At 41.1% G+C, this 23,994-nt stretch overlaps 1 protein-coding gene across 2 annotated transcripts; it reads left to right on the top strand.

Annotated features, from left to right (window-relative positions):
- The first annotated feature begins 142 nt into the window (after window positions 1–142).
- Window positions 143–22,913, top strand: IQCB1 (IQ motif containing B1). Of its 2 annotated transcripts, XM_010568722.1 has the most exons (14): window positions 143–560; window positions 1,385–1,547; window positions 3,195–3,324; window positions 5,556–5,649; window positions 6,702–6,801; window positions 7,172–7,344; window positions 10,022–10,134; window positions 11,233–11,342; window positions 16,194–16,336; window positions 16,764–16,912; window positions 17,374–17,502; window positions 17,879–18,035; window positions 19,131–19,360; window positions 22,311–22,913. In XM_010568722.1, the coding sequence occupies exons 1-13, from the start codon at window positions 443–445 to the stop codon at window positions 19,358–19,360; spliced, it is 1,809 nt and encodes a 602-aa protein (XP_010567024.1). In that variant the 5' UTR covers window positions 143–442; the 3' UTR covers window positions 22,311–22,913. The 2 variants fall into 2 exon arrangements, with proteins under 2 accessions (XP_010567024.1, XP_010567032.1); XM_010568730.1 differs by lacking the exon at window positions 22,311–22,913 and having other exon boundaries at window positions 19,131–19,901.
- Window positions 22,914–23,994: the final 1,081 nt, after the last annotated feature.

Here is a 23,994-nt window from a genome sequence, read left to right as displayed (position 1 = left end):
CTGAGGTGACTCTGGCGGGCGAGGGCATCTGTCCCTCGCCGCCCTGCTGGCCTGCAGCGCCCTTCCGCGGCCCCTTCCCCCTCCCCCGTGTCTGAGGTGATGCTGGCAGCCCTCAGGGAGGCCTCCCCGGCTGCCCGCCCCGTGGGGCCTCTCTCGGGCTGCCCTGCTGGAGCCCTGCGCTGCTGGCAGAGCCAGTCCCGCTGCCCGCGGCCTCGAGAGGCGACGCGAAGGAGCGTGGATGGGGCTTCCTCCATGTTTGTTTCCTTCCTCAGGGGGAGACCTGCAGCCCGAGGCGCGGAGCGGAGCGTCAGCTTCCAGCTGGTGGTGCAGGAGCTGGAGGTTTGATGGAAGTAGTGGCTTAAGGACCCCGCGCCCGCATCGAGGCAATTAAAAAGGGAAAGAGGCTTGAATCGATGGTATTGCGGGCCTCTCTCCATTTCCTATGGCCAACGCGCCCAGCGCGGGGCTGGCAGCTGCAGACCCCCGGGTACTGGCCTTAGCTGCTCAGGTCACTGAGAGTCCAGAACAGGACATCCCCCTGCTACTTCTGAAGTTAAAGGGTAATTAATACCGTTTCTAAAATAAAAGGATGAGGTAGTAAAGTCTGGACAGCTTATCTTCCTTCTGCCTCCTTATATACAGAAGGTTTTTCTGAATATTTCTGGCAGGGCTGGAAACTCTGGAAGGTTGATAATACGGCTTTTCCTGAGAGTGATATTGAGTGGCGTTTGGCTTGGCAACAATAAGGAGGAGGAGCTGGGGGGCAAATGGAGGGGAAGTCTTTTCTCCCTCTCAGCTGTCACCGTGTTTGTGAGACTCCTGCTGATGTGGGCAAGGATCTTACACTCGGTCAAACCATTTCTCCCAGTGCTTTTGGGTAGAGAGCCAGAGTGGTCGTCAGTATTCAGTTTTTTAAGTCTTAGCATAGAAACGCAATTGCGAGCTCCTGTGTGACTCCCCCTGTCTTTCTTTTTGCCACATAGCCACTGCTCATAGAAACGGTAGAAACAAGTTAGGTCCTGTTCTAAATTGGGATGTAATTATAAGGAAGCTATATGTTTCACAGTGGTTGTGGTTTTATCTGGCCTAGGAAGTTCATACGAATGGGCTATATCCCAGGTAATGTATGTTTTACTACTAAAAGTGTAATGAGAAAATGGAAACCTAAGTTTAGCTGTCCTTCCCAAATCTAACAAATGGATTGTAGCTGTAGGAGTGAAAAATGCTGACAAAATATTTTATGCTGTTGTCAGCACTTTTAGAATTACCTTAATCCTGGCTCTGTCTACACATACTTCTCTTATGTTTTGGAAAAAGACAAAATAAATCTTGCATGTCAGAATCTTACGCTCCTCTCTGTGTCTCTCCTGCTTTCTTCCCACAGGAATTTTAAATAGTGCTTCCTTGGGATGTGAAGAATCCAAAAAAATTAAGCAAGATATATATGATTATGATCTTACACAGTACTGCATGCTGGTCCTTAGACAAGACCACTCTCGACTGTGTGGGGGCTGGGCTACCGCTGCCCAGCTAGCAGAGATACTAAGGTAAAAAAAAATTGCTAAGAAGTTTTCTTCTTGTTTTCTTTCTGGCCTTTCATCTTGCTCTTTTTCTTTTCAAGCTGTAATATGTTGGCTCCCATCCAGAACAAGGCTTGTTGTTCAGGAAAGGCCGGGGTTAAAGTGCAGGGAGCAGTCAAGAGCAGAGGGGTCAGGCATAGCCTAATTGATCCTGTTTAATTCATTCGCATTGTGTTTCATGGAGCTAGGTAGACTGCTTGGTGGGAACAGTTTTCGTGTTGGCTTTACCTTTTTTTTGTGAACAGTACTCATCAGTGTCACAGTTCTTGCCCAGTAATTGCTGATTTTGAATTGCAGTTATTTAAAAAAGTTTGTTTACTGAGATTTCATCTTGCAAAAATCTTCTAGCCTGATTGACTCACATCTTGGCTTGACTCTGTTTAAATATCTATTTGATACACCTATTTTAAATATCTATTTACATTTTAGACATAATAAAGGACACAGTTCATACAGACTAGATAGCTTGATGTAGTGATTTTGTAAGAATGGCATTATTAAGTTTAATTCATAGCTAGTAAATAAGACAACTTTAAACTCAAATCCCCAGTGATCCAATCTCAATCTTCAATGTCAGGACAAATACTAAGTTTTAAATCTTCCCCAAGTTGTACCTGATTTTGGCTTAACTAGGGAGCAAAATTCTGAGGCATGAAGCAATTAGGCAGCCATCTCTTATTTATGCCATATCTGCAGTATGAATTTTTAATGCCAGGAATTTCACTAAGAGACGCAAGATTTATCACCAGAGTTGTGTGATACTTAAATCATCCCCTATAAGCTATTTCAGTTTGCAGAGAAAACTGAAATTTATTTTAGCTATAAAAATGTCCTTTTGTAACTAGATGAATCTCAGCTTCATGCCTAGAATTTGCTTTCCAAGGGCTTTGGTAAGCAAAGCTTTACGTGTGTGCATTCACAAAAAGCTAACAAAGCCTAGACAAGGTGTCAGAAAGTAAAATTCATAAAAAGTTAGGAAGGCTCTTTTGTTGAACTAGTATCAGTGCGGAGTACAGAATTGAAAAACTTCCCAGTTGTAAAACATGCAGTTTCTTGTAAAAAGTCTTCCTGAAATGACCAACATGTTTGCAGTGAGTAAAATAAGAAAAGTGAGATCTGAAGAACTGATTTCTAGCCTACATGTATTCCTCAGCTGGAGGAAAGTTGTAGACAGACTTGCTGAAGATTTTGTGGTAATATGTTTTTTATACGTATTTTTGTTGCCTGCTCTGCACCCCCTTCATCTTCAGGCTTCCTGTATCAGTTTTTTTGTCTACCTTTCTATTTTGCCTTTTTGACCATCAGAGCCCTTCCCTAGCATGTGGAGCAAGCCTGAACAGATCCTATGAAGCTAAAGGAGAAAGTGCCTTGATATGTTTTAAACTGAGACATGCTATAATAAATAGTAATATACTTGCTGTCTCCAGCCTGCCAGTGATTCCTCCTCCTTTTGAGGCAGCTACCTTGGAGCCAGTCACAGCAGTTAACTGTTGTTCAGTGTTGCATTGTCCCATGCCAGTGAAGCATTTCTTCTCTGATGACGTGACATTCATTCAAAGCTGTTCAAACAGGCCCTCGACTATTCAGGTTGATTTTTTTCTCCCCCCCCTTCAGTCATTGTTGTGTAGGTCTAGAGGTGAAAGGAGATCCTGAGGAATTCTACAAGAAATTTCTTCCTTCAGCTATAGACAACCTGCTGGTTTTGGGAAGACGCTTGCAAGCACGATTTATCCGAGCACTCAAGGTATTTAAATTTCATAGTTAAAAGAGCAGAGAACCTCTGTCAACTTTCCAAGGTTACGTATTCTATAAGTAGGAAATTATTCTAGGGACACTTGTATTATGAAAATTTATTTTCCAGAAATTACAGTAGTTTTTCTTATGCCTTGGAGCTTTGAAACTGAAATCTCTTATTGTGGAGCATTCGGTCCATTACATGCGGAAAGCTAGTTTGTAGTTGATTACCATAGGTTTGTGTACAGAGTTTGGCTACTACCTTTCACAAGTTTTAAAGGTAGGGGGAAGAAATGCAGTGGAAGTAGGATGGTAGAATTAGAGCTGTATGATAGACAGCATCCCAGTCACGGTAGTGTCTTTTTAACTTTGCATATAATTAGTTCAGTCTTTGTAATGGCTGTGTTCCCACTGCTTTATTCAGTTTTACAAAAAAAGGTTTAGGAAGTCTTAAGATTTTAAATCAGATTTGTTGAAGTTTGTTTTGCCATACAATTTCTGCCATGAAATTGGCAAAAAATTAAAAAAATGCTCACTGCTGCTGAACCTGCATGTTGGGAACCTCAGAAGCAGACTGTGTGAATTTGTAGATTTGAACACTTTCTCACTTTTCACTCCCTCTTTGCAGAGAAGAAGGGTTTTGCCCAGCTAGGTTCCCTCATGCTTTTGAAGCATTCTGAGTCCCAGAATCAGAAGGAGAAAAACCAACAAATGAAACCCACAAATAATTTAAATAACCAACCTCATGGATTCCGATAGTTTCTTTTAATATCCCCATTTCCCCGTAGTATCTCATTTTTTGGCTCACTGGCTTCTTGTACTTAGTCAGAGTTTTCCTGTGGAGTATTGTGATGGGCACCACAATCACAATCAATTCTCAGAAAGTATCAGTAGACCAACATACTTTCTGTTAGTTCAATACTTCAGAAGTGCATTTAGTGCTTAAGAAGGAAGCTTCCTGAATGACATCCCAGGAGACTCGAGTCTTATCCGCAATATGTAGTTTCCCCCACACTTTCTTATTATGTCTCAGCCTACATGCTACTTGAGTCATGCTTGTGGGCAAAGATTTCTTTTGAATGCAAATGCAGTCAACGTTGTAATTAGTGCTTTGGCTTTTAAACCTTGTGGTCTCAGAGGTGACTGGGCACCCAGACTTGATGCTTGCTCAGTGGAACTTTGGAAGTCCCACTCTACCAGTGGAGATTTGTAGTTTATTCTGCCCTCATTTGCCTTTTGTACAAGTCTTTGAAGTCAAGGGAAGTACTGAAATAGCTTTCAGAAGCTGACGTATTGCCAAAACACAGAACAGATAGTATTACAGCTTAACTTATTACTGTGATTTTCTCTCTCTCATTGTCAGTAAGAACCAAATACAAAGTTAAGCTATGACTGACGGCTGGAACTTACAGCTCAGATCTAGGAATAGTCTTTCCAGAGTTTCATTTGTGGAGGCTCAATTAGTATGGGAGCTATCAGGCCAAGTGCTTTATAACATTTTTCAGCAATGTAGTACTATCAAAAGCCCCTTAGCTGTCCCACACACCAAGATTTTTAGATTTCCAGTGGCCTATAGCTCACACCTGGAACATAGACTCTAGGCTGTGTGTCTCTCTGTGTGTTCACATGTTCAAACCTGGATTCTTCCTGGTCATTTTTTCCAGTCCAGTGTTATCACAGGCAAGCACATAACATAGTCTGTTTGGCAAACTGATCAAACTTCAGTTTAATAGTGGTTTGGTGTTTGCTCCCAGACCTCCACCGAGGATGTGCTTCTGAAGCCTCACTGTACCAGTTTTTAGGAACCTTTTCCATTTTAACTGTGTCCTTGCCCACTTTGTACCCTTTTTTCCTGTGCTTTAACCTTAAATAATATAATTCCCACTTTGTGGATTAAATCTATGATGCATTTGTACTGAGCTATTATTTGTCTTATTAGTCCTCCTATGCTATCAAATATTTTTTAAGGAGCAAACAAGACTTCTCTCTCACTGTTACAATTTTTTTCAGGAATGGATGCTTTTTTTAGTATGTTTAGAGTTTGTTGATTGATCTCTAGCCTTGGAAGAACTTGCAAGTTACTTTTCTGACTGGTTCCTATGGTTTCACCAACCTCATTCAGGAATTTGATGGAGTTTTGGTCTCCAAATCCCTGAAGCATACGAACTTTCCTACTACATCAAGCTGAAGTCCTCAGTGAAGATACATACACATGCTTTTACCTACCTCTCTTTTGTTTAGGATGAAGAAAAACAAGATTTTTTACGCTGGTTCCAAACAGTAACTGATGCCATCTGCTGGCTGTTCGGTGGGCATATTCAACTAGCAGCATGCGGTAAGGAAAAAGTAAACCCATAAAACATCTTAAAATTTATTTATGGAAATTACAGGTATCAAGAATCACTTCTAAGCTAATCTCCACCTAGTTTTCTAAATTGGAGACGATGTTAAATCAATCTCTTAAAGTAGTCCACTCAACAGAAACAGCAATATCTAAAATGGAAAAGAGCCACCAAATGGAAACTAGAGTTCCCCTTCTAGTCTTTTGGAGACAAACATTAAAAGGGTTTTCCTGTAATTTCCCTTTGTAATTCTATACCTTAAAAAAATAGGATTTTTTTACCAATAAAATACAGTTGATCTTTTTACCTGTGTGTGATTAACATATGCAGAAATTTGACCAGATTACATTGTCAGCCCTGAAAAGTGGATAGACTTGAAAACAGATTTCTGAAGTTGTTGTCATGCCAGGAAATTTTACAAATACCTAACAAACTTCACTATACACTTCTGACCAAAATAACCTTTCAATTAAATTGATGTTAATCACACTGATTTTAAAAAGCAGAATTTGGTTTTGTTTCTATTACAGAACAAACCCCTAAGGATCATAAGAAGTGTAACTAAAAACACACACAGCCATAAAAATTACTGACTATGTAGACAGTGATACACTGGAATAAAAAAGATGGTGCTTTAATGACATCAGTGGACTTGCATTAAACCTGGTATAACAAACTGTCAAGGTTGAAGTCCTTATCTTTTCCAGATATTGTTGCCCCAGTGATAATTCCACTGTTGTAATAAGAAACTGGTACTAGTGTAACATAAAAGGTTTTTAAAGCTTTTATTCCATTGCAACACCAGAGGGATATCCAAAGGCAGAAAAAACAGGGCTCAACAGGTTTTTTGGATGTTGAAGTAGTTTGCTTATTCCAGTAAATTTCAGTGTAAAAATTATAAAAGAGGGAGATTGTTCCAGAAACAGTATCTGGTTTTACTTGCTATGGCTTATGTTCCATAATGAAGTTTATTTGTTTTATGGTATTTTCAAGTCTGGTTCTGATTGCGGGATTTCTTATTTGCTTGTTTTTGGTTTTTTTGCAGTACTGCAAAATGATCACTTCCTGCAGCTGTTAATAACAGATGATGTTGAAACAGCAATTACAATGATGTCTGTTTTACACAATATTTTGAGGGTCAATAGGTTAGTTGTTTTCATATCCTTGATTTTTCTGAATTTTAAATTTAAAACTCAGTTCATTACTGCTTGGTAAAACAGAACTTTTTTATATACAAGAATTGTTGTGGGTTTTTTTTGTTTTCCTAATATTTGTTGTAGAAATAGAAAAAATAGCTATTTTCTTTATCATGTTGTTAAATTGAGGGAATGGGAATCAGTTGATTGAAACAGTGGTAGTGCCTGGATCAGATTGCTGGTCCAGCTAGCTGGGTATGTTGGCTTGCTGAATGCCTGACATACCTAAAAATAAATCACTGTTAAAAAGCTCATAGTCTGTAATTAACACTTCAATTCTGTCCCCCTCCCTGCCTTTTCTTTTTTCTTCTTTTTAAAGTTCTGTCTTGCTTCAGGTTGATGAAGAGACCCTTCACTCTGTTTTGGATGAACTTGTTTATAAGCTTTCATCTACCACCAATCCTGTCATAGGGAATGCTGCTACAAAACTGCTATTATTGGTGGCAAAATTTTGCAAGCAGCTTGTGAAGTTACTCGCAGCTCGCTACAAAGGTTTGTAAACATGAATGGGACCAATCACTCTGCCTCCTCTTACATTCACTGTAAAAATACAAAGATGGAGGTTTCCCATCTCAATTCAATAACTATCCAATACAGAAGGAAACTGCAGTGCTATGTTGGGGTTTTTTTCCTTCTCTTCTGTTCATTTTCATTGTACTTTAAGGTGCCATGCCTATTTCTGTTTCCTGGATTTATTATCTTCTGTGTATTGAGGACTCTGCATGTGGCAACTTGTCTCTTAAAGCTGTTGTTTGTTGCTTCCAACCTGTTTGGCTTTACTTCTTTCTATGTGATGTTCTGCCTCTGTTTTTCCTGTGCAGGTTGGATATTGAGAGATCCTAGTAGCAGGGTGCCTGTACTGCCACGGTAAGAGCCGTGTGTCAGACATCTGCCAGTGTGCTAAGGCTCACTAGTCCAGAAGCATGAAAGTTTTACTTAAAACCAACTTCTGACCCTGGCTGTTACATGTCTGCTTACCTGATAGGTGCTGTTCTGTTACTGAGGAGCTGACTGTCTTTTGATATCCAAGTGATTGGAACGAACTCTTTCCAAAAATTCATGAAATGAGTTTATTGTTTTGTCTTGATGCCTTTAGGTGAGGAGGCCAAGTAGGCATATAATTTGCCTTATGTTATTCATTATTTAATGAGGTGTCCTATTTAATGTTTCTGTCTCTAGCCTCACAGGGAGCTCCAGGAAACCCTTCGGTCCTCTCTCATGCCCATGGAAACTTAGACAAAGGCTTTGATGTTTGCCAGGTTTCTTGTGTTCTGGATGTTATCAATGGTCAAAACTACTTATAAGCAGCCTCAGTCCTTTGGGGACAAGGACAGTAAGAAGTGGGTATGCTAGACAAAAATGTCCAGTTCCCTTTTTTTACTCTTGTGCTGACTACTTATTAGGCAGTACCAGCCAGATAAATTTCTGGACCAGAGGGGCAGCTTTGCCACCCTTTTGCCTACAGAATTGAGAGAGGAGGGTTTCCTTTTGGTACGAAATTAAGCGTTACATGCCTAAGGCTGATACCATGTTGTGGATTCTTGTGAAGCTGCTGTGATGGTCTGATCATCCCAGCTGTAGAATGCTGGCTTATCTGAAGAGGTGCAAGTCTCCATCAAAGGATTATGCTTTATTTTGCTCTGGAATCACAATATGCCACAGTCATTTAAAGGATCTTCATCTCTCTTCTGTACACGTTTCCTGCTTCCCCTAAAAAAACCCCCCCCTTTTTCTTCCTTTTTTTTTTTTTTTTTTTTTTTTTAGATTAGAGTCCTTATGTTAGTTTTCACTCAGGCTTTGGAATCTTTTAGGTAGTTTGAGGAACAGCAGCAACAAAGAAAGCATTACAGCATTTCTACCATCTGGCCATCTCATTGAAGTAACTTGGCTTCACAGTGACTCGGAGCCATTGCCAGTATGAGGTACTTCAGTGTAAGCTTTCTGTCAGTAAAGGCAGCCTGCTGGAGGTGAGGACATGACATGAACCTCACATCTCCAAGACTAGCACAGTCTTTACATCAGGTTTCCAGGAGGTTCTGGTCTTTTTGTCTGCCTGGGTTGACACATCTTGAGAAGCACACTTGAGGTACTACTCCCTGTCAGTAGCTGAAAGGTGCATATGGCTGTGTAGTCCGTACAGAAACTGGCAAATGGTTGCATCAGACCCACAGGACTTCTGTGAGGGAACTGCCTTGTGTAGCCAGGCTACGTGCTTTTGCAGAGCTCAGGCAGCCTTAGGGGACCCACTGACTCCATTTGGAGTCTCACCTGTCTCTCTCCTGAAGTGTTTAACCATCATTGTCTTTCCAAAATGATGCAGATGTGATAGAACAGAGGTGCCATTTCTGTTTGCATGAAGGACTTTGTGCTCCATATGCAGATCCTATAAGTATATATGAGTGTTGGAGTTGCCCAGTGTATAAATTTGCTTATGGACAATGATATGAAGATGGAAGAGTTACTTGAATCTGCAGTTCTTCAGGAGGCTATCCAAACATGTGTCTACTTCCTGCCCGCCTTTCTTTTCTCTCCAACTCCCTGCATAACTCTCAAGCTCTGGGATTTGTCTGATACAAAGCTAAAAAGCATGTTTAGTGTCTGCTTGTGTCCTGTGTGCAGCACAGGGAGTGTGTGTGTGTGTTGTGGGGCGAGCACAAATGTGCTTTTTAGCTACTGCGAACCTAAAAAGCTATTTTGTCTCAGTGATTGGATGCACATGTACTCACAGTTACACTATGCTATACAGATAAGACATCAAAGAATTCCAGTTATAAATAAATAAATTTTATTACGAAAAATATGAAAGCAGTAGTAATAAAACCTAGCACTTGTGTGGTGCTTTACATCCTTTTAGTACTTTACAATGACTTACTGATAAGACACTGAATGTACATTGATAATTTAACTGCCAGTTATGTAGACAAAATAGAAGTGACTTGGACATACAAAATTACAATCACTGTATAATACTTATCTGTGATAGTTGGAGCACCAGATATTACTTGATAATATTCTGCATTGAAAGTGAAAGATGACTGATGATGTTCAGCTCTAGTGTTCCTTTGCACATAGAATCAGATTTGATTTTTTGACTTGAAAATTGTTAGTTTGAAATCCTGAAAAGAAAAATTCACCTTAGTGGTATACATGCTGCTTCTCTCTCTCTTAGGATTAAAAGGGCTTTTAAGTAAACAATGGACTGGCAAAGGATTTGACAGGGATCTCAGTCAACTCTTGGACCTGCTGTACTTGGAACAATCCAGTGGAAAAGGAGAAATGCAGGTGCTGAAGTTTAATAAGACTTTTGCACGTGAAATCCTAGTTCCATGTGATTTATTGTGTTTAGAATGGATTTACTTTATCACTTTGTTGACGCTTTTCAAAGCCTGTGTTATTTTTTCACTATATTAATGGATTTTTAAATTTCCTATTTATTAATTTTTTTCCCTCCATCATCTTTGAAGACATAAAGAAATTGTCCATGATTAAGGTATGGGACTGTGACTTGAGAGATTGACTTTCTGTTGTGGATTCAGCATAGATTTCTATACAACTGTAGGGGAAAAAAAATATAATTTTGTTTTGCTAACTATAAACCAAAAATAACTGTATCTGCTTTTCTCACATCAGTATTACAAATTTAGATCTCTGAATTCTAGGCAGCATTCACATAGAATTAAGTCATATAGAGAAAAGTTCAGTAAGAATGTCTTCTGGGCTGTGTTCCCAATAAAAAAGGCAATGTGTGTTTTATGAACTTCTTAACAGAATTTTACATGCAGGTTTCTCAGAGACAATACTTTAAAGGAAATCGGGGTTGTGTTTCTAGAGACCTGATTTCATCTTCAACAGAGCAAGGTGTTTTGTGGTTTGGTTTTTTTTTTTAAATTCCATTTAAGGATAGCATTGATTTTAATTTTATGTTTCTTGCATTTCAGTGACTTCTGATCATACTGCAAATGTAACATTTTTCCTGGCGCTAGTTCTCCAAACTTGTCTTTCTGTTATCTCTAGTGTAGATATTCTGATTGAATCACTGTTTGAAATATCAAGTGCTTCAGGTGTTTTAAATACAAATTTCTAAAATTGATTAATGCAGCTAATATATATTTTATATTTGTGCTGTAGAATCATTTGTTTACCACAGAGAGCATCAATCCAGATGATCAGATTAGCTGCCTTGGAGCAAGTACAGGGTTCATGATAGTAACTGTCTTATAAGACCTTAAGTTCCCCAAGCTGTTACAAATACTGAATTTTGATGCACTTGAAAACTGATGGTTTTTGGCCAAATGTTAAGATTGTTCCAAATATGCAAGCAGTAATAAAGTGTTTTTATATGCAGAGAAAATATTCTACCAACTGCTTTATTAATTTCAGAGGCAGCATCAAGCAGCTTGTATAATCCAGGCTATGTGGAGGGGATTTCAGACAAGGAAAAGGCTGAAAAAACTACCCCAAGCAGTGACCACTTTACAGAGGAGCTTCAGGTAAACCGTATGGCTTTGTAAAAAGCACTAAAGAGAAGAATCTATTAAGAAGGTTTGGTTTGTTTTTTCTCAGGTCACAGAGTGACAGGAAAAATTTAGGTCATCTAATCCAGTGTCCTGTTTGAAGTAAGGCCAGCCTCAAAACAGGATCTGGCTGCTCAGGGCTGTATCCAGCTCTGGAGGTCTCCAAGGATGGAGATCCCACTATCTTACTTGGTCCTTGTCCTGGTGCTGAATGACTTGCCTTGTGAAGAATGTTTCCATTACAGCCAGTGGGAATTTCCTTGTTGCAGCTCTTCACCACTGCCTCTTGTCCTTTTTCTGTGCACCTCTGAAAGTCTGGCTCTGTCTTTTCTGTAATGCTTCCTTTAAGTAGTGGAAGACAGAAATTAGATTTCCCTTCCTTTAGGCTAAACAAACCCATCTTGTCACCTGTCCTTGTTTATCATATGTTCCATAGCCCTAATTGTCTCTGGACAGTCTCTGTCCTTCCAGTTTGTTAATATTTGTCTTCTACTGGGGGGCCCAGTAGAGTGTGGCCAGTATTCCAGGTGTGCCCTCAAGAGTGCCGAGTAAAGCAAAATAATAATCTCCTTTGACCTGCTGCCTCTGCTTTTCCTAGTGCAGCCCACTACACAGCTAGCCTTTGTTACTGCAAGGACATGCTACTGGCTCGTGTTCAACTTGTCACCCAGCAGGAACCCCAGGTCCTTTTCATTGGAGCTGCTGTCCGGGTAGTCAGTGCCCAACCTGTACTCATTCATGAGGTTATTTTGTACCACGTGTAGAACTTCCCATTTGAACTTCATGTGGTTTCTGTTGACCCATTTTCTGTGTTTGTGGAGGTTCCTCTGAGTGTCAGCCCTGCCCTGCATGGGAGACTGTGATGACAGCCTTGATAAAGTCAAGGAAAATGACATCCACTGCTCTCCCCTCATCCACAGAGCCAGTCATCTCATCACAGAAGGCAATCAGGCTGGTCAAACATGATTTGCCTGTGATAAATCTATGCTGGCTATTCCATTTCACCTTCCTGTCCTTCCTGGAAATAGCTTCCCTGAGGATTTGCTCCCATGTCCCAGGGCATAAGTTTGGGCTGACCAAGAGTTCCTTCATCTTGAAGATGCCTTTTTCCAGTCAGCTGTTATTTCTGAGGCATAAAGGTAACGTAACGCCAATATGAGCTGTTTCACTACAGATTCTTTTAGCAGAGACATCCAAACAATGTGCTTTTCCAGCAGTACCTGTCCTTTTCCCAGCTGCCAGACTTCTCCATGAAAAAACTTTACTTCTATGATGCTTTTATATGTTTTCTGTGTAAAATCTACGGCATATAGAAAAAAGTGTGTCACGCTGTAGCATGGGATTGCACTAAATAGCACTAGAAGATGAGGTACTGGTGGTAGAACAGTTCACTGGCTCACAGTTAACTTGACACAAAATTCCACCATAAATTTAATGTGGAGCTGTCCTGGAGTTTCCAATCTGCCATGCCATAGTCCTTGCAAGATGTTGTTCTTCATTAATATTTGAAATCTTTGACTCTTGGAAGTGAAGTCACTTCAGTGACCTAAAAATAGTATCCTCTGACTTGGAGCACCACAGAAGAATGAAGCTACATAAATAATGCTTCTCTTACTTGAAGTAGGATTTGAGCAGTAATGTTAGCACATGTTAGGCTAACTCTTTTGAGAAATTTAGTGTAAATTTAACATAGGTTAAGGGATCTAGATCAAGTTCAGACTCCACAGCAAGTTTTTTCAACCTTTTTTTGCACATGTTGAGCATTACTGTATCAAAACTAGATCTTAGAAATCAATTAATCAAATCACATTGCATTATGATCAAGGTGTTAAGAAGCAGACAGTTATGATTTGTCGTCTAGACTGGTATTAGGAAGATTTTGGACTATCTAGGGTGTAATCTTTAAATTCTGGAAGATTTGCAGGGACAAGCAGTGTGTCTACTGAGGGCCACCAGCCACTGCAGCATTTGTGCTGAAAGACAGAGAATGACATCCTTGTCACTCCTTTTTACTCCACTATACACTTTGAACCAATATTCCTGCCCTCATAAGGCACCTTGCAAGGTTGCAAGCCAAAATCATAGCCCAGAAAACTTGGATAATGGGCTAAGACATAACATGGTAAAGCAGAAGGGAAAGGATGGCGAAGCAATTGGCAATCAACAAGATAATTGACTTTCTTGTGTCATATTTTCAGTATTGTAAGTGTTAGTGCATGCCTCTTAAGAAGTTCTTGAGTAATTTAAATGGACTTTTGAATGTGTTTGCTTAATATTGAGAGGAATGGAAATCTATTAATATCCTTACAGTTGTGTGTGTTCATGGCTCATTCAGTCCCAATGCACTGAGTAAATATGGTAACTGTACAGCTCCAGTGTTGGTTTTTTTTTTCTGTCTAGGTCAAAGCTGCAGTTAGTGTTATGCTGAAAAATAGTGTTTGGAATACTGTAAGCATGACTTTAGAAAAGCTTGCAAGAGGACTTTTTAATTTTTAACAGTCAGGTTTTGGTTATATTCACAGATTTATTTTAGAACAAGTGTGGTTAAATACTGCTAAGGCTGAAACTCCAAACTTGGCTCACCTGCAGCTGCAGTGGAAGATCTTAAACTCTGCAAGTTATAAACTTCTGAAACTCTGTGGTTTCAGAAATGTCTCCTTGGTGAATATTAAAGCCTGTAATCTCTCCTTGAAGTTAGTTCACTGTTACATAGCTAATTGTAGAACTGTTAAAATAGCAATAATTTGTATTAATCATGCATCAAAAATCAAACCATTTTATACATATAAAGCGATGATCAGAGGAAGGCTGATCAGTACCATGAACTGCTGAAGGAAGCTTGGATCTTACTCTGTGTGTGTTTTGCTTGTCTTCAGAGGCATTTCCCTCTCACAATGTGGTTTTGTGCAAGTAAATATGTCTTATCATTAGGAGGAACAGCGAACGAAGAAGAGCATGTGTTTTGCAGACTACACAGGAAAGAATCAGTATCAAACGAAACATTTAAATACCTGACAGATACTATTGGTAGTTTCATGGATGCACATCTGAGAAGTTCATGAAACATTCTTGTAGTTTTCCACCTAGTGGAGCTGATAAAAATTTCTAGGGAAAATTATTAATAGTTTTATCAAGAAAACATCATCAAAAGTCCTGTTTGATCCTGTGACATCATTCCACCTAGAAGTATAATATGTGCCTGCCTGGATTAAAAATGCAAAGATTTACAGCTCTAATTCTCAGAAATGTGTGGGCGGAAAACCTCTAGTTTCCTTGAGACCATTCTGATGTAATCATATATATCATCATCTGTCTGTGTAAGCAGATGTGTGGGCACACTTCAAGTCTGCATTACTGTCATAAAAGAATTATGGTCTCTCAGATTGTGGTGGAGGCTGTTTTATCAGTTAAGGCCAGATCTTTAAATCCAGAGCATCTTTTCCACAAAATAGCTTCCATCCCACCTTTCCCCACCCAGTTATGGAGACCGAGGAGAAAGTATGGTTGGTGGAAAAATTACAACTCAATTTATACTAGCGATGGGAAACACACAAATAACTCAATAGTACTGTAAGTCTAAAGGTATGTGACATGCAGCAATACCAGAATTGCTGGACATTAGTTCTAGTCTATGGCTTTTTTTCCCCCCCTTTCTGACACCCCTTATGCCTGTGCCCTGTCAATTTTTTCTCTTTCCTAGTGCTTAAGGTGCTCCTTTCATTGTCTCTGGAAAAGTGCTAAAGGAGAGCAGAACTCAGGGCTCTGGGCCCAGTGGGGGTACTCAGGTCCTGAGCAGGGAAGTGATTTTGCTGCAATAGGAGAAGAGGAGGAGTCACATCATTACCTCATTGTAGGGTAAACTCGTAAAGTCTCAAGCGTTAAGCTCCTAATGAGGTTAGGGCCATTGGGATGAGAAGGGGTAGTGAAGGGAGGGGGAGTCCTAGCTCACAGCATCTCATGCTTCACTGAAACCATGTCAAAGTGGTCTCAGTAATTATTAGTATCAATACATCAGTATATTTAGTATTAATATATTAGTCTCCATGTTAATGTTAGTGTGTATATATAATTGATATACAGGCTATTATTAGCTTAAACACTCCAGGGCCAGTTACAGAGTTTTCAGTTGTCTCATCTGTGAAACATCTGCTGGGGCTTTTCCAATGCCAAGCACAGTGAGGCAACATCCTAACATCAAATTACAACAGCTAGTACAGATCAGGAAGAATTTACAAGAAAATTCTTTCCTAGTGTTCTGTTAACAAAATTGATGGAGGAAATGTGATGGTCTGGATTTCCTGCTGGATTTCCTGGAGAAAAAAAATCCCTCCAAATTTAGGAAGTGAGCCTTAACAGCCAACATTCTGATCTACTCTTGCAGTCGGTACAAAAATAATAGAATGTATTATGGAAAGCAGGTGCCATACATGCTGATTGATGCACTGGAAAAGGTGAGTACTGGAGCAGACAGCTAATGTTGCTTTACCTCTTCCTCAGATGTTCTAGTCATGCTGGCTGTGAATGTCCCACATGGAACATTGTTCCCTTCAGGGTCCTTAGAACTTTATCCTAAGTAAAAATATATCCTTTGATTTGATACCAGATTAAATGACTGGCTCAAAATTTTTCATGGTGATAGATAGTGTGGTAATTTGTTAGCTTGCAGGTGATATCTCATTGCTTGGTGTGGTCCTGCAGCCAGCAGCTGGGATGGCAGATTATTTTGTGGATTTCCTCCCTTGATGCTGGGCCATTTAACAGAAGGAGAGAGTTGTTTTTAAGAAATGTACAACTTAAGCTAATTGTTAATGTATTTGTGTATTGCAGAGCTAAACGGCAACAGGAGCTGCAGCATTTAAAAAAACAGAAGGAAGATGAGGCTCTAAAACTGCAAATGCAACTTCAGAGACAGAGGGCCATGAGACTCTTCCATGAGCGACAGCTGGCCTTACTGGAAATAATCCATGCCAGTATGATTTATATTAAACTATATCAGAAGATTAAAGTGTCTGGGTCTCCTTAAGAATAGTTTCCCCAAATATATTTCCTAATCTTGCATATCTGTTTGCACTGTAGTCTTACTGCCTCTTCTCCTGACCCAATTATCTGACAGAGAACATGCTAGTTCTACAAGGGCTCAGTAACGACTGATCAAGATCTGCTGCCTTCAGAATGGTGCAGGAGAAAGGGAAACCAAGTTTTCTTGTGTTACAAAGCTCTCTTGCAGCTACAAGTTTCTGAGATGTGGCCCACAGCTAGCGGACCTTGGAGGAAGGGGGGGTTTTAACTGATGGCACCCAAGCTTTTTTGGTACTATCTAGTTTGAGGATTAAAAATGTAAATTGTTAAGAGATCCAAACCCACAATCTTATAACTGGATTTTTGTAACATTTGTAGGTCAGGTAAATAAGTACATGGAGGAAATGGAAGGGAAATCAGCATTAACTATCCAGAGATTCTGGCGAGGGTATAGAGCAAGAAGAAATTTTCATCAACAGAAACAATCTCTTAAGGAGTATAAAGCAGCTGTTGTCATTCAGAGAGCAGTAAGTATATATACTTTATTCTAACATTAGACAGGACTGAGTGGATTATTGCGATCCCTCAAAAAGCTCTGTTTATTCTCTGTCAATGTAGCCATAATTTATTAAAAAATTATTCGGAGGATGATAGTCTAGAGCCACAAGGTGCTGAGACAGGTTAAACCTTGCATAGGTTACAAAGCCTAATACAGTCCTGTAACTAAACTACAAGAGCTACTTCTTTGACACCTAAGGTTGGAATTTCACCATACTACAGATGAGTCAGTAATGTATTATGAGAGTTCTTACTTACTATTTAGTATTCATGCTGACCGTTGTATGTTGCCTTTTCAGCAATATAGCTAAATTTACACTTTAACAGATGCAGTACTGAAACATTCTTCTTTCACTGATTGATTACAAACAAAGCAAGAAATCAAACTTCCTGCCTGTGATTGTTATATTCTCGTATGTTCTTTACAAAGGCTTGTAAATTCTTGGAAAAACGAAGAAGGAGGAGACTTCTCTCTCCTTGGAAAGATCCCAAGGGACTGACTGATGAGCAGAGACTAGCTTTGCAGCAGAAGGTGGATGACTACATCAAATTGCATCCGGTCTGTTTCTTAGTCATTTCATAATTTGCATTAATGATGCAACATAAAATACTGTAGGGATGAAATATATTCAGCTTCATAAATTCTGATCAAGATAATCCATGTGAGGTATGCATATATTAACCCTGCTTGTTTGACAGCAAGGCACTAGGAAATTGGGGATTTTAACCATTAATCTAATAAAAAGGGTCAAAGCAAACTGTAATTGGAAAATTTATATACTTGATGATGGATAGCTTTGGAGAGGGCTGCAGAGGAAGCAAAATTATTAAGTTAACAAGAACAGCATTTGCATTCCTTGTTTAGAGATTATTCTGCCCCCAAAAGATTTAAAATAACTAGCTCCTAATGATAATAAACTGTTATTTTCCTCCAGGCTTCCCAAATGTCAGAAGAAATGAGTAAAGAATTACATATGCAAGCCCAGGAAAAGCTGTCACAGTTCCTGCTGAGGAGCAGACTAGATCAGAGAGCAGCGCAGCGAAGAGAGGCCTTACTGGCTCAGGTCAACACCGATGTGGAGCTGCTAATGAGTATGTGTCTGCTCTGGTCATAGTTTTGATTACCATTTGGATTAAACTAATTTAGAGACAAAATTAGAGGGAACAGTGGTAAAGCCTCATTTCAAATCTGAAATATCTTTCTTCTTTTGCCATATGCCTTATCTTGAGATTCAGGCTTTGTTAGAGATTATCTGAGTATTGCTGTAGGTTAAGTATACACACCTGCTTTTCAAGGAGCATCTTATTCTACTAAAAGTCTCGCTCTGATACATTCACAAGAAAAAGCAATCGCCCTGTAAAAGGCATTAAAATTTCTAAGAAGGGGATCTCACACAATCTCTTCCTATGTACTTGTTTTGCTTTGTTCTGTTTTCTTGTGTTGTAAGTAACCCACTGGTTGAAGCGCTCTCACCTCTTCCAGATAAAGAGAGAAATCTTTGAGCTATGAATTCCGAGTCATGTTTTCATTTTCTCTGGCCTGGCTTTATTTGAAATGGAATTCACTATTATGCTATCTTAATTCCAGACAAGTAGCCTGGAGTGAAAGAGCGAGAATAGCAAACTGCAGCCACCAGAGAGCACCCAACCCAGACAAAATTCAGCAAGTTACTGAATTCCATTATTTAGTCTGTCACGTGCTGTGTCATTGCAGCTCATCGCTCCCTGAACAGGCAGATCAGTAGCACACTCTTACACTATGCTGCGTCCCCCAGGCAGGGAATACACAGTGCTGCTGTGCCAGAGCAGTGGAAACACTATGCTGATGTCACCCTGTGTCAGGAGCGCTGATCCAGCAGTAGCAACCAGGAGCTCTTCTTTCTCTTAGGTCATAGTTTCACAAGAAGTCATTTTGGTGGGTGCCACCACTGCACCTGAATGATGTAGTCCTGCTTTCCCCTCTTCTTCTCCCTCCCACATTATGTATTTATTTTTTCAGATTAGCCTTGATTTGGATTGCTTCTCCAATCAGGTTTATCATGCAGCCATAAAATTGTAATGCCAGCATGGGGAAAGGAGTGACCTAGGACAGTGGGAAGTGGGAGGGTAGTGCTCCTTCTTTTTTTGTTTGAAATACTCATAAAACTGCAAACAAAATACAGAAAACTCTTCTCCTTGTTCTTACAGGTGCTCCAGGGTTAGCAAAGACCACAGAAAAAGATCTTGATGTCTTTATGAGTCGATCAATCCCTGTAGCTACCAAGGCAAGGCAATCCCACAACACTATGCTGAAATACACTCGCTGGCCATGGTGGAAGAAGCTTGGAGATGAGTTTATGGAGGATGATGTCATTCCTGATGATGCCCTAAATGCAGAACTGGGAACTCTATTTATTGGTGGAAGGAAATCCTTTTAGATAACAGGCAGAAGAATTCCTTACTCAACTAGACTTACCTTGCACTATGCATTTACTTGCATGTGTTTTTAAGGAAGGAAAACACTGGAATTGTAAGACAAAGTACTGAAAAAGACCAAAGCCTTATTTTAGTGCATTTTACTTATTAAGAAACTCTTCTGTACATCAAGAGTTAGATCCTATTGATTGTGCTGTTGCAAGTAAGATTTAAATACTGTAATTGTAAATGAGGATATTTTGTAATTTGTATCACTTTAAAAGTAAGTTCATAACCTTTGGCTTTTCAGTTCTTATTCACACTCAGATGCGTAAAGAATCATGCCATTGTAAAAGCCTGGGATTTTATAGCAAAACATTTTATCAGGTGATGTACTTTGAGATAAAGATGGGTCCAGAACAAACCAAGACACCAATAAGAAGTCAAGCAAGCACTAGGCAGGCTGTGTGCTTACGGCAGGGTAGAACAGCTAACTCCTGTTAGCACAGGCAAAGCTTGGCCTGAGGAACCTACACCAGCTGCTTGATAGCAACAAGGGAAAAAGCAAGGGGAGGAAAAAAAATGCCAATATTCTTGAATTATATGTGTTTTCCTTTAAAAGCATGCAGTTCTTTCCACAGCCAATGCAGTGCATTGTAACATGGGCACAGTCCAAACTGTTACATGGGACTGTAGCCTCAGTGTGACCATCTGGACCATCAGCTCTGTCTTCTTAAACCGTGCAGATGCTGTTTAATCCAGAAAGGTCTCTAGCACAGGGCCTCTGCAGTCACTGTGACCCAGTACACAGTAAAAACCTACAGTCAAGGGCCGAAGGCTGCTGCTTACCGATGTGCTTAGAAAGCGAGGAGAACTCAAGGCTGCAGCTAGTGCTGTAAGTGCCTGCACTTGTTTTTAGGTGAAAGGCCCAGAGAGTCTTAAGAATTGGATCTTACCTCACTGCAGACAAGGAGAAAGTGCAGTGAATTCTGCTAGTTTTATGTGGGCAGCAGTACTGGTTCAGCATGTTTGTTTTCCATTCTTTCTAGAAGGTTTTGATTTTTAATTTTAGTGGAGATGAATGGAAAACAAATAAATAGAAATAGTGGGCAGAAGCCCAAGCCCATTCAGATGCAGCTGATACATTGAAATTAATAACTGGACAGCTGCCAAGAGGAAGAGCTGTGCTCTATGTTAATTTTTTTAGCAGAACTGTGATTTGGAAGGCACTGAATTGGCTCTCAGCTCTTTTCTTGGAGAGTTAACTGGTGGAACAATCCATTAACTATTTGCCAGGGCACTTGCATGTGTCTGTTGAGTTACATATTGTTCTGCACAGCCCTGCTATTAGTTTTAGGCCATGCCCGTAACAACACAGGTGCCCTACAACCACCAGAGTAGAGGGGCTGGGGGGCAGTCACCAAGCGCTCCAGGGGATAGAAGCTACCCCCCAGCAGCTGCCAAGCTCTGGTGCTGGAAAAGGCTCAGTGTCTCTGGATGAACTGCAGCAAGCCAGCTGTTCCCTCGCAAATACGCGAGTCCTCTGTGCACATCATAGTCCCTTCTGCTGTGCAGCCACTGACCCAACTCTTTTGAGACAGCAGCCTCTGCTGTTATGTTTATTCCCAATCACCCTTATTATAACAGCTCTTTAGCGCAGAGGGATGTTCACAAAGATGCTTTGCTTAATGTATTTTATGTAAGGAGATGTATGAGCACCCCTGGCCAGTGTTAAATACCAAGGGCATTATAGAGGCATCTTACCAAAAAGCCATTTATTGTAATGGCATCTGCCACTCACTGCCATTGGAGTGGATAATGAACTCCCCCTTTGGAATATGCAATTTGCTGAATAATGGGGGGTTTGAAGTGAACAGAGAGGCTGGTGGAAGGTGCAGTCTTGCTGGAGGAATTCAAGTTGCTGGGTGGTTTATTACCAGCTTGGCAGTGCAAATTCCCCTGCCCCACCACTGCCCTGATAAATAAAAATGCCTCTTCTTACTTTGTGCTTGTCGCCAGGAGATCTCAGTCATCTCAATTTTACAGACCAAGGAAACCGAGGCAAGAGAGCCGTGAGGGAACATGCCTATGGCCATATATAACCATCTAACCTGTCACTTGTTCCCGTTACTGTCCCAGGCAGAGCAAGCCAGAAAGGAGCCACTGCAGCATGCCAGGGCAGAGCTGGGAGATGCTCTTGGATGCCAGTTGCTGTGGCCAGCTTGGAGTCTGGGCCCAGCAAAAGAGATCCCCGTGCGCCCCCCTTTGCTCACGGGTGGGAGGGATTTGGCATAGCTTAGTTCATCCTCTTTTCAGGTCCTCCTGCGCCACATGCAGGACATGTTGCTGGCAATTTATTTCACTGCAGCTCCTTCTGGGATAAAATATTCCTGCCTGAACAATGGGAACAGATGTAAACAGCTGAACAGAAGCTGCCTCCAGCCTGCTACCAGGTGAACAGTCCGGTCTGGGTTATACGATCACCCGAAAAAAGACTGTAGGAGAGGCTGTGAGCTGAGATGGGTCCAATCCTGCTGCCACTTGTCTGCTTGTCACAGACCACAGGCACACCCAGAAAGCTGGGAGCTGTTACTCAGGCATAAAGGTGCTGCACAGGTAGTCCAGCCAGGTAGGAAAAGGGTCAGAATTTGGTCATAGCCAGCAGGTCTGGGCTGTGCCACTCAGATAGCAAGCAGGCCTGCCCTGGCAGCCTGGAGAGAGACCCTGCTTGCCCTGGAGGAAGTGCAGGGGTGCCCTCCCCCACCGGGGGACTGACAAACCTGGGGGGGCACACTGTGACGTGAGGAGGGGCAGAGGTGAAGCTGGAGCTGCGAAGGCAGCGGTGCTCAGGTCGTTAAATATTGACGCTGTCTAAGCTGGCCTGTGGGGGCGATTTAGCTGAATTGCAGGTTTCTGTTGCTGTGATAAATTAGACCAATTTGTCATGTGGTTTTGTTTCTTCCCTCTCTTAAGTAAAGCAATACAGGAGCATTATTGATACAGCTTCGGCAGCAGCAAACAACCTGGAAAAGAAAATCCTTTGATGGATATGGATAAGAAGGAAGGGACAGCAACTGTTCTTCTGCTGAAGGTGCCAGCAGAGTCATGGAGCAGGAAGAAGGCAGCAAAAGGAACAAAAGAAAAGGAATGCTCAGCCCTTTCAAAGCCAGTGTCCTCTGCTGGCTCCTGCAATTGAGGAAAATTCCTGTTTACACAGACAGATAGACTTCTTTTTCAGCTTTAGCTGTAACTGGACTCTGCAAACAACAGGATGCTGATCTCCAGCAGAGACACTGGCATGCGCTCAAGACTATGCTGCTAAGTCCAAGGGCGTCTCCTGGCCTTTCAGACAGGCTGTAACAGGAGCTTTGAGCTGAGGACAGTAGATAACCCTGATGCTATTTCACCTCTCGCCTCCAAGTCTTCTACTGCTGATTTCCATGGGAGCAGAATCTGGTATAAACATCTGCTCTCCACTGCAGAGTATCACATACATCAAGTACAAGGAGAAATGAAAGCTTTCTCCAAGTAGCGGGATCGGGGCTATTTATAAATTAGCATGCATCAGAAAAGGAGGCAGCTGCAAAGATCATCGCAATAGGTCTCCAAGTTCTCCTTACCATCCTTCTTGATAGCACACTAACACCCAGTCATCCTCCTGACATCTTTGCGTACAGCGAAAAACTCTGTGATAAAGAGATTGTTTACTAAATGAGTGATGTATGGGCCCAGATTTACCAAGGGGAACTAAAGGACAGGTGCCTGCCATCCCCTGAAGGCAGGGCTGGGCTCACTCCAGCTGTCGTCTTAGGACAGGAAGGCAAAGTCTGGCAAGTGAGGACCAAGGTCAGGACACCGCAGCTCTGGCAAATTTTCCCAGCTGTGCTGGAGAACTCCTCTGTGACCTTGAGCACATTCTGTCTCTGCCTCTGTCTTTTCCTCTCCCAGATGAGGCTTACTGAGGAGGTTTCGTATGTTGCATTTGTAATTTAAGAGCCTTCAGTGGAGGATGCTGTGTAAGCCCAGTGCCACTGAAATTGCTTTCTACTAAGGTGGAATGGGAGTTTGACAGGCCCCAGGAAGAAAAAACATTTGTATAATCAGATGTTGAACACGCAGAAAGAGCTCAGGGTTGCCATGCTATTTATTTCTCTCCAAATTCAGCTTTTCTTTGCAGAATTTAGTTCTTCTCTATTTAATTACATCCTCAAACAGGAACAATGTCTTTACCTATGCTTGATCACTTAATAAAACCTATGAAAGCGAGCAATTCTGATCAGGGAAACTTCATTTAACACATCTCACCAATCCAGCACCTGCCTGTTTGGAACAAGATGAACATACACACATACAAGACGGATAGCAAGACCCAGCTCAACCCAGCATTACATGATAGAGCCAGTGAACTGCGACACTTAATCCTAGAAACAATCAAAGCAACCATTAAGTTTGCCAAGTCCTGACTGACTGAAAGCAAAGAGGCGTTCAAGCTGGCACTGCTACCCCTAAAATGAATGGCGAATTAAAATGAAATAGTTGCAAATGCAGGATACAACTCATTGCTATGCTCAGGAACAGGGAAAAACAGAGGCATTACCCTCGCCTTGGCTTTATTCTCTTTATTATTACGGTTCCAGCGAGACTGCCTGTCACGTGC

Source organism: Haliaeetus leucocephalus, unplaced genomic scaffold, assembly GCF_000737465.1.
Source record: "Haliaeetus leucocephalus isolate CR32 unplaced genomic scaffold, Haliaeetus_leucocephalus-4.0 Scaffold1, whole genome shotgun sequence".
Taxonomy (NCBI): Eukaryota; Metazoa; Chordata; class Aves; order Accipitriformes; family Accipitridae; genus Haliaeetus; species Haliaeetus leucocephalus.
This window is presented reverse-complemented; position numbering and strand designations above follow the sequence as displayed.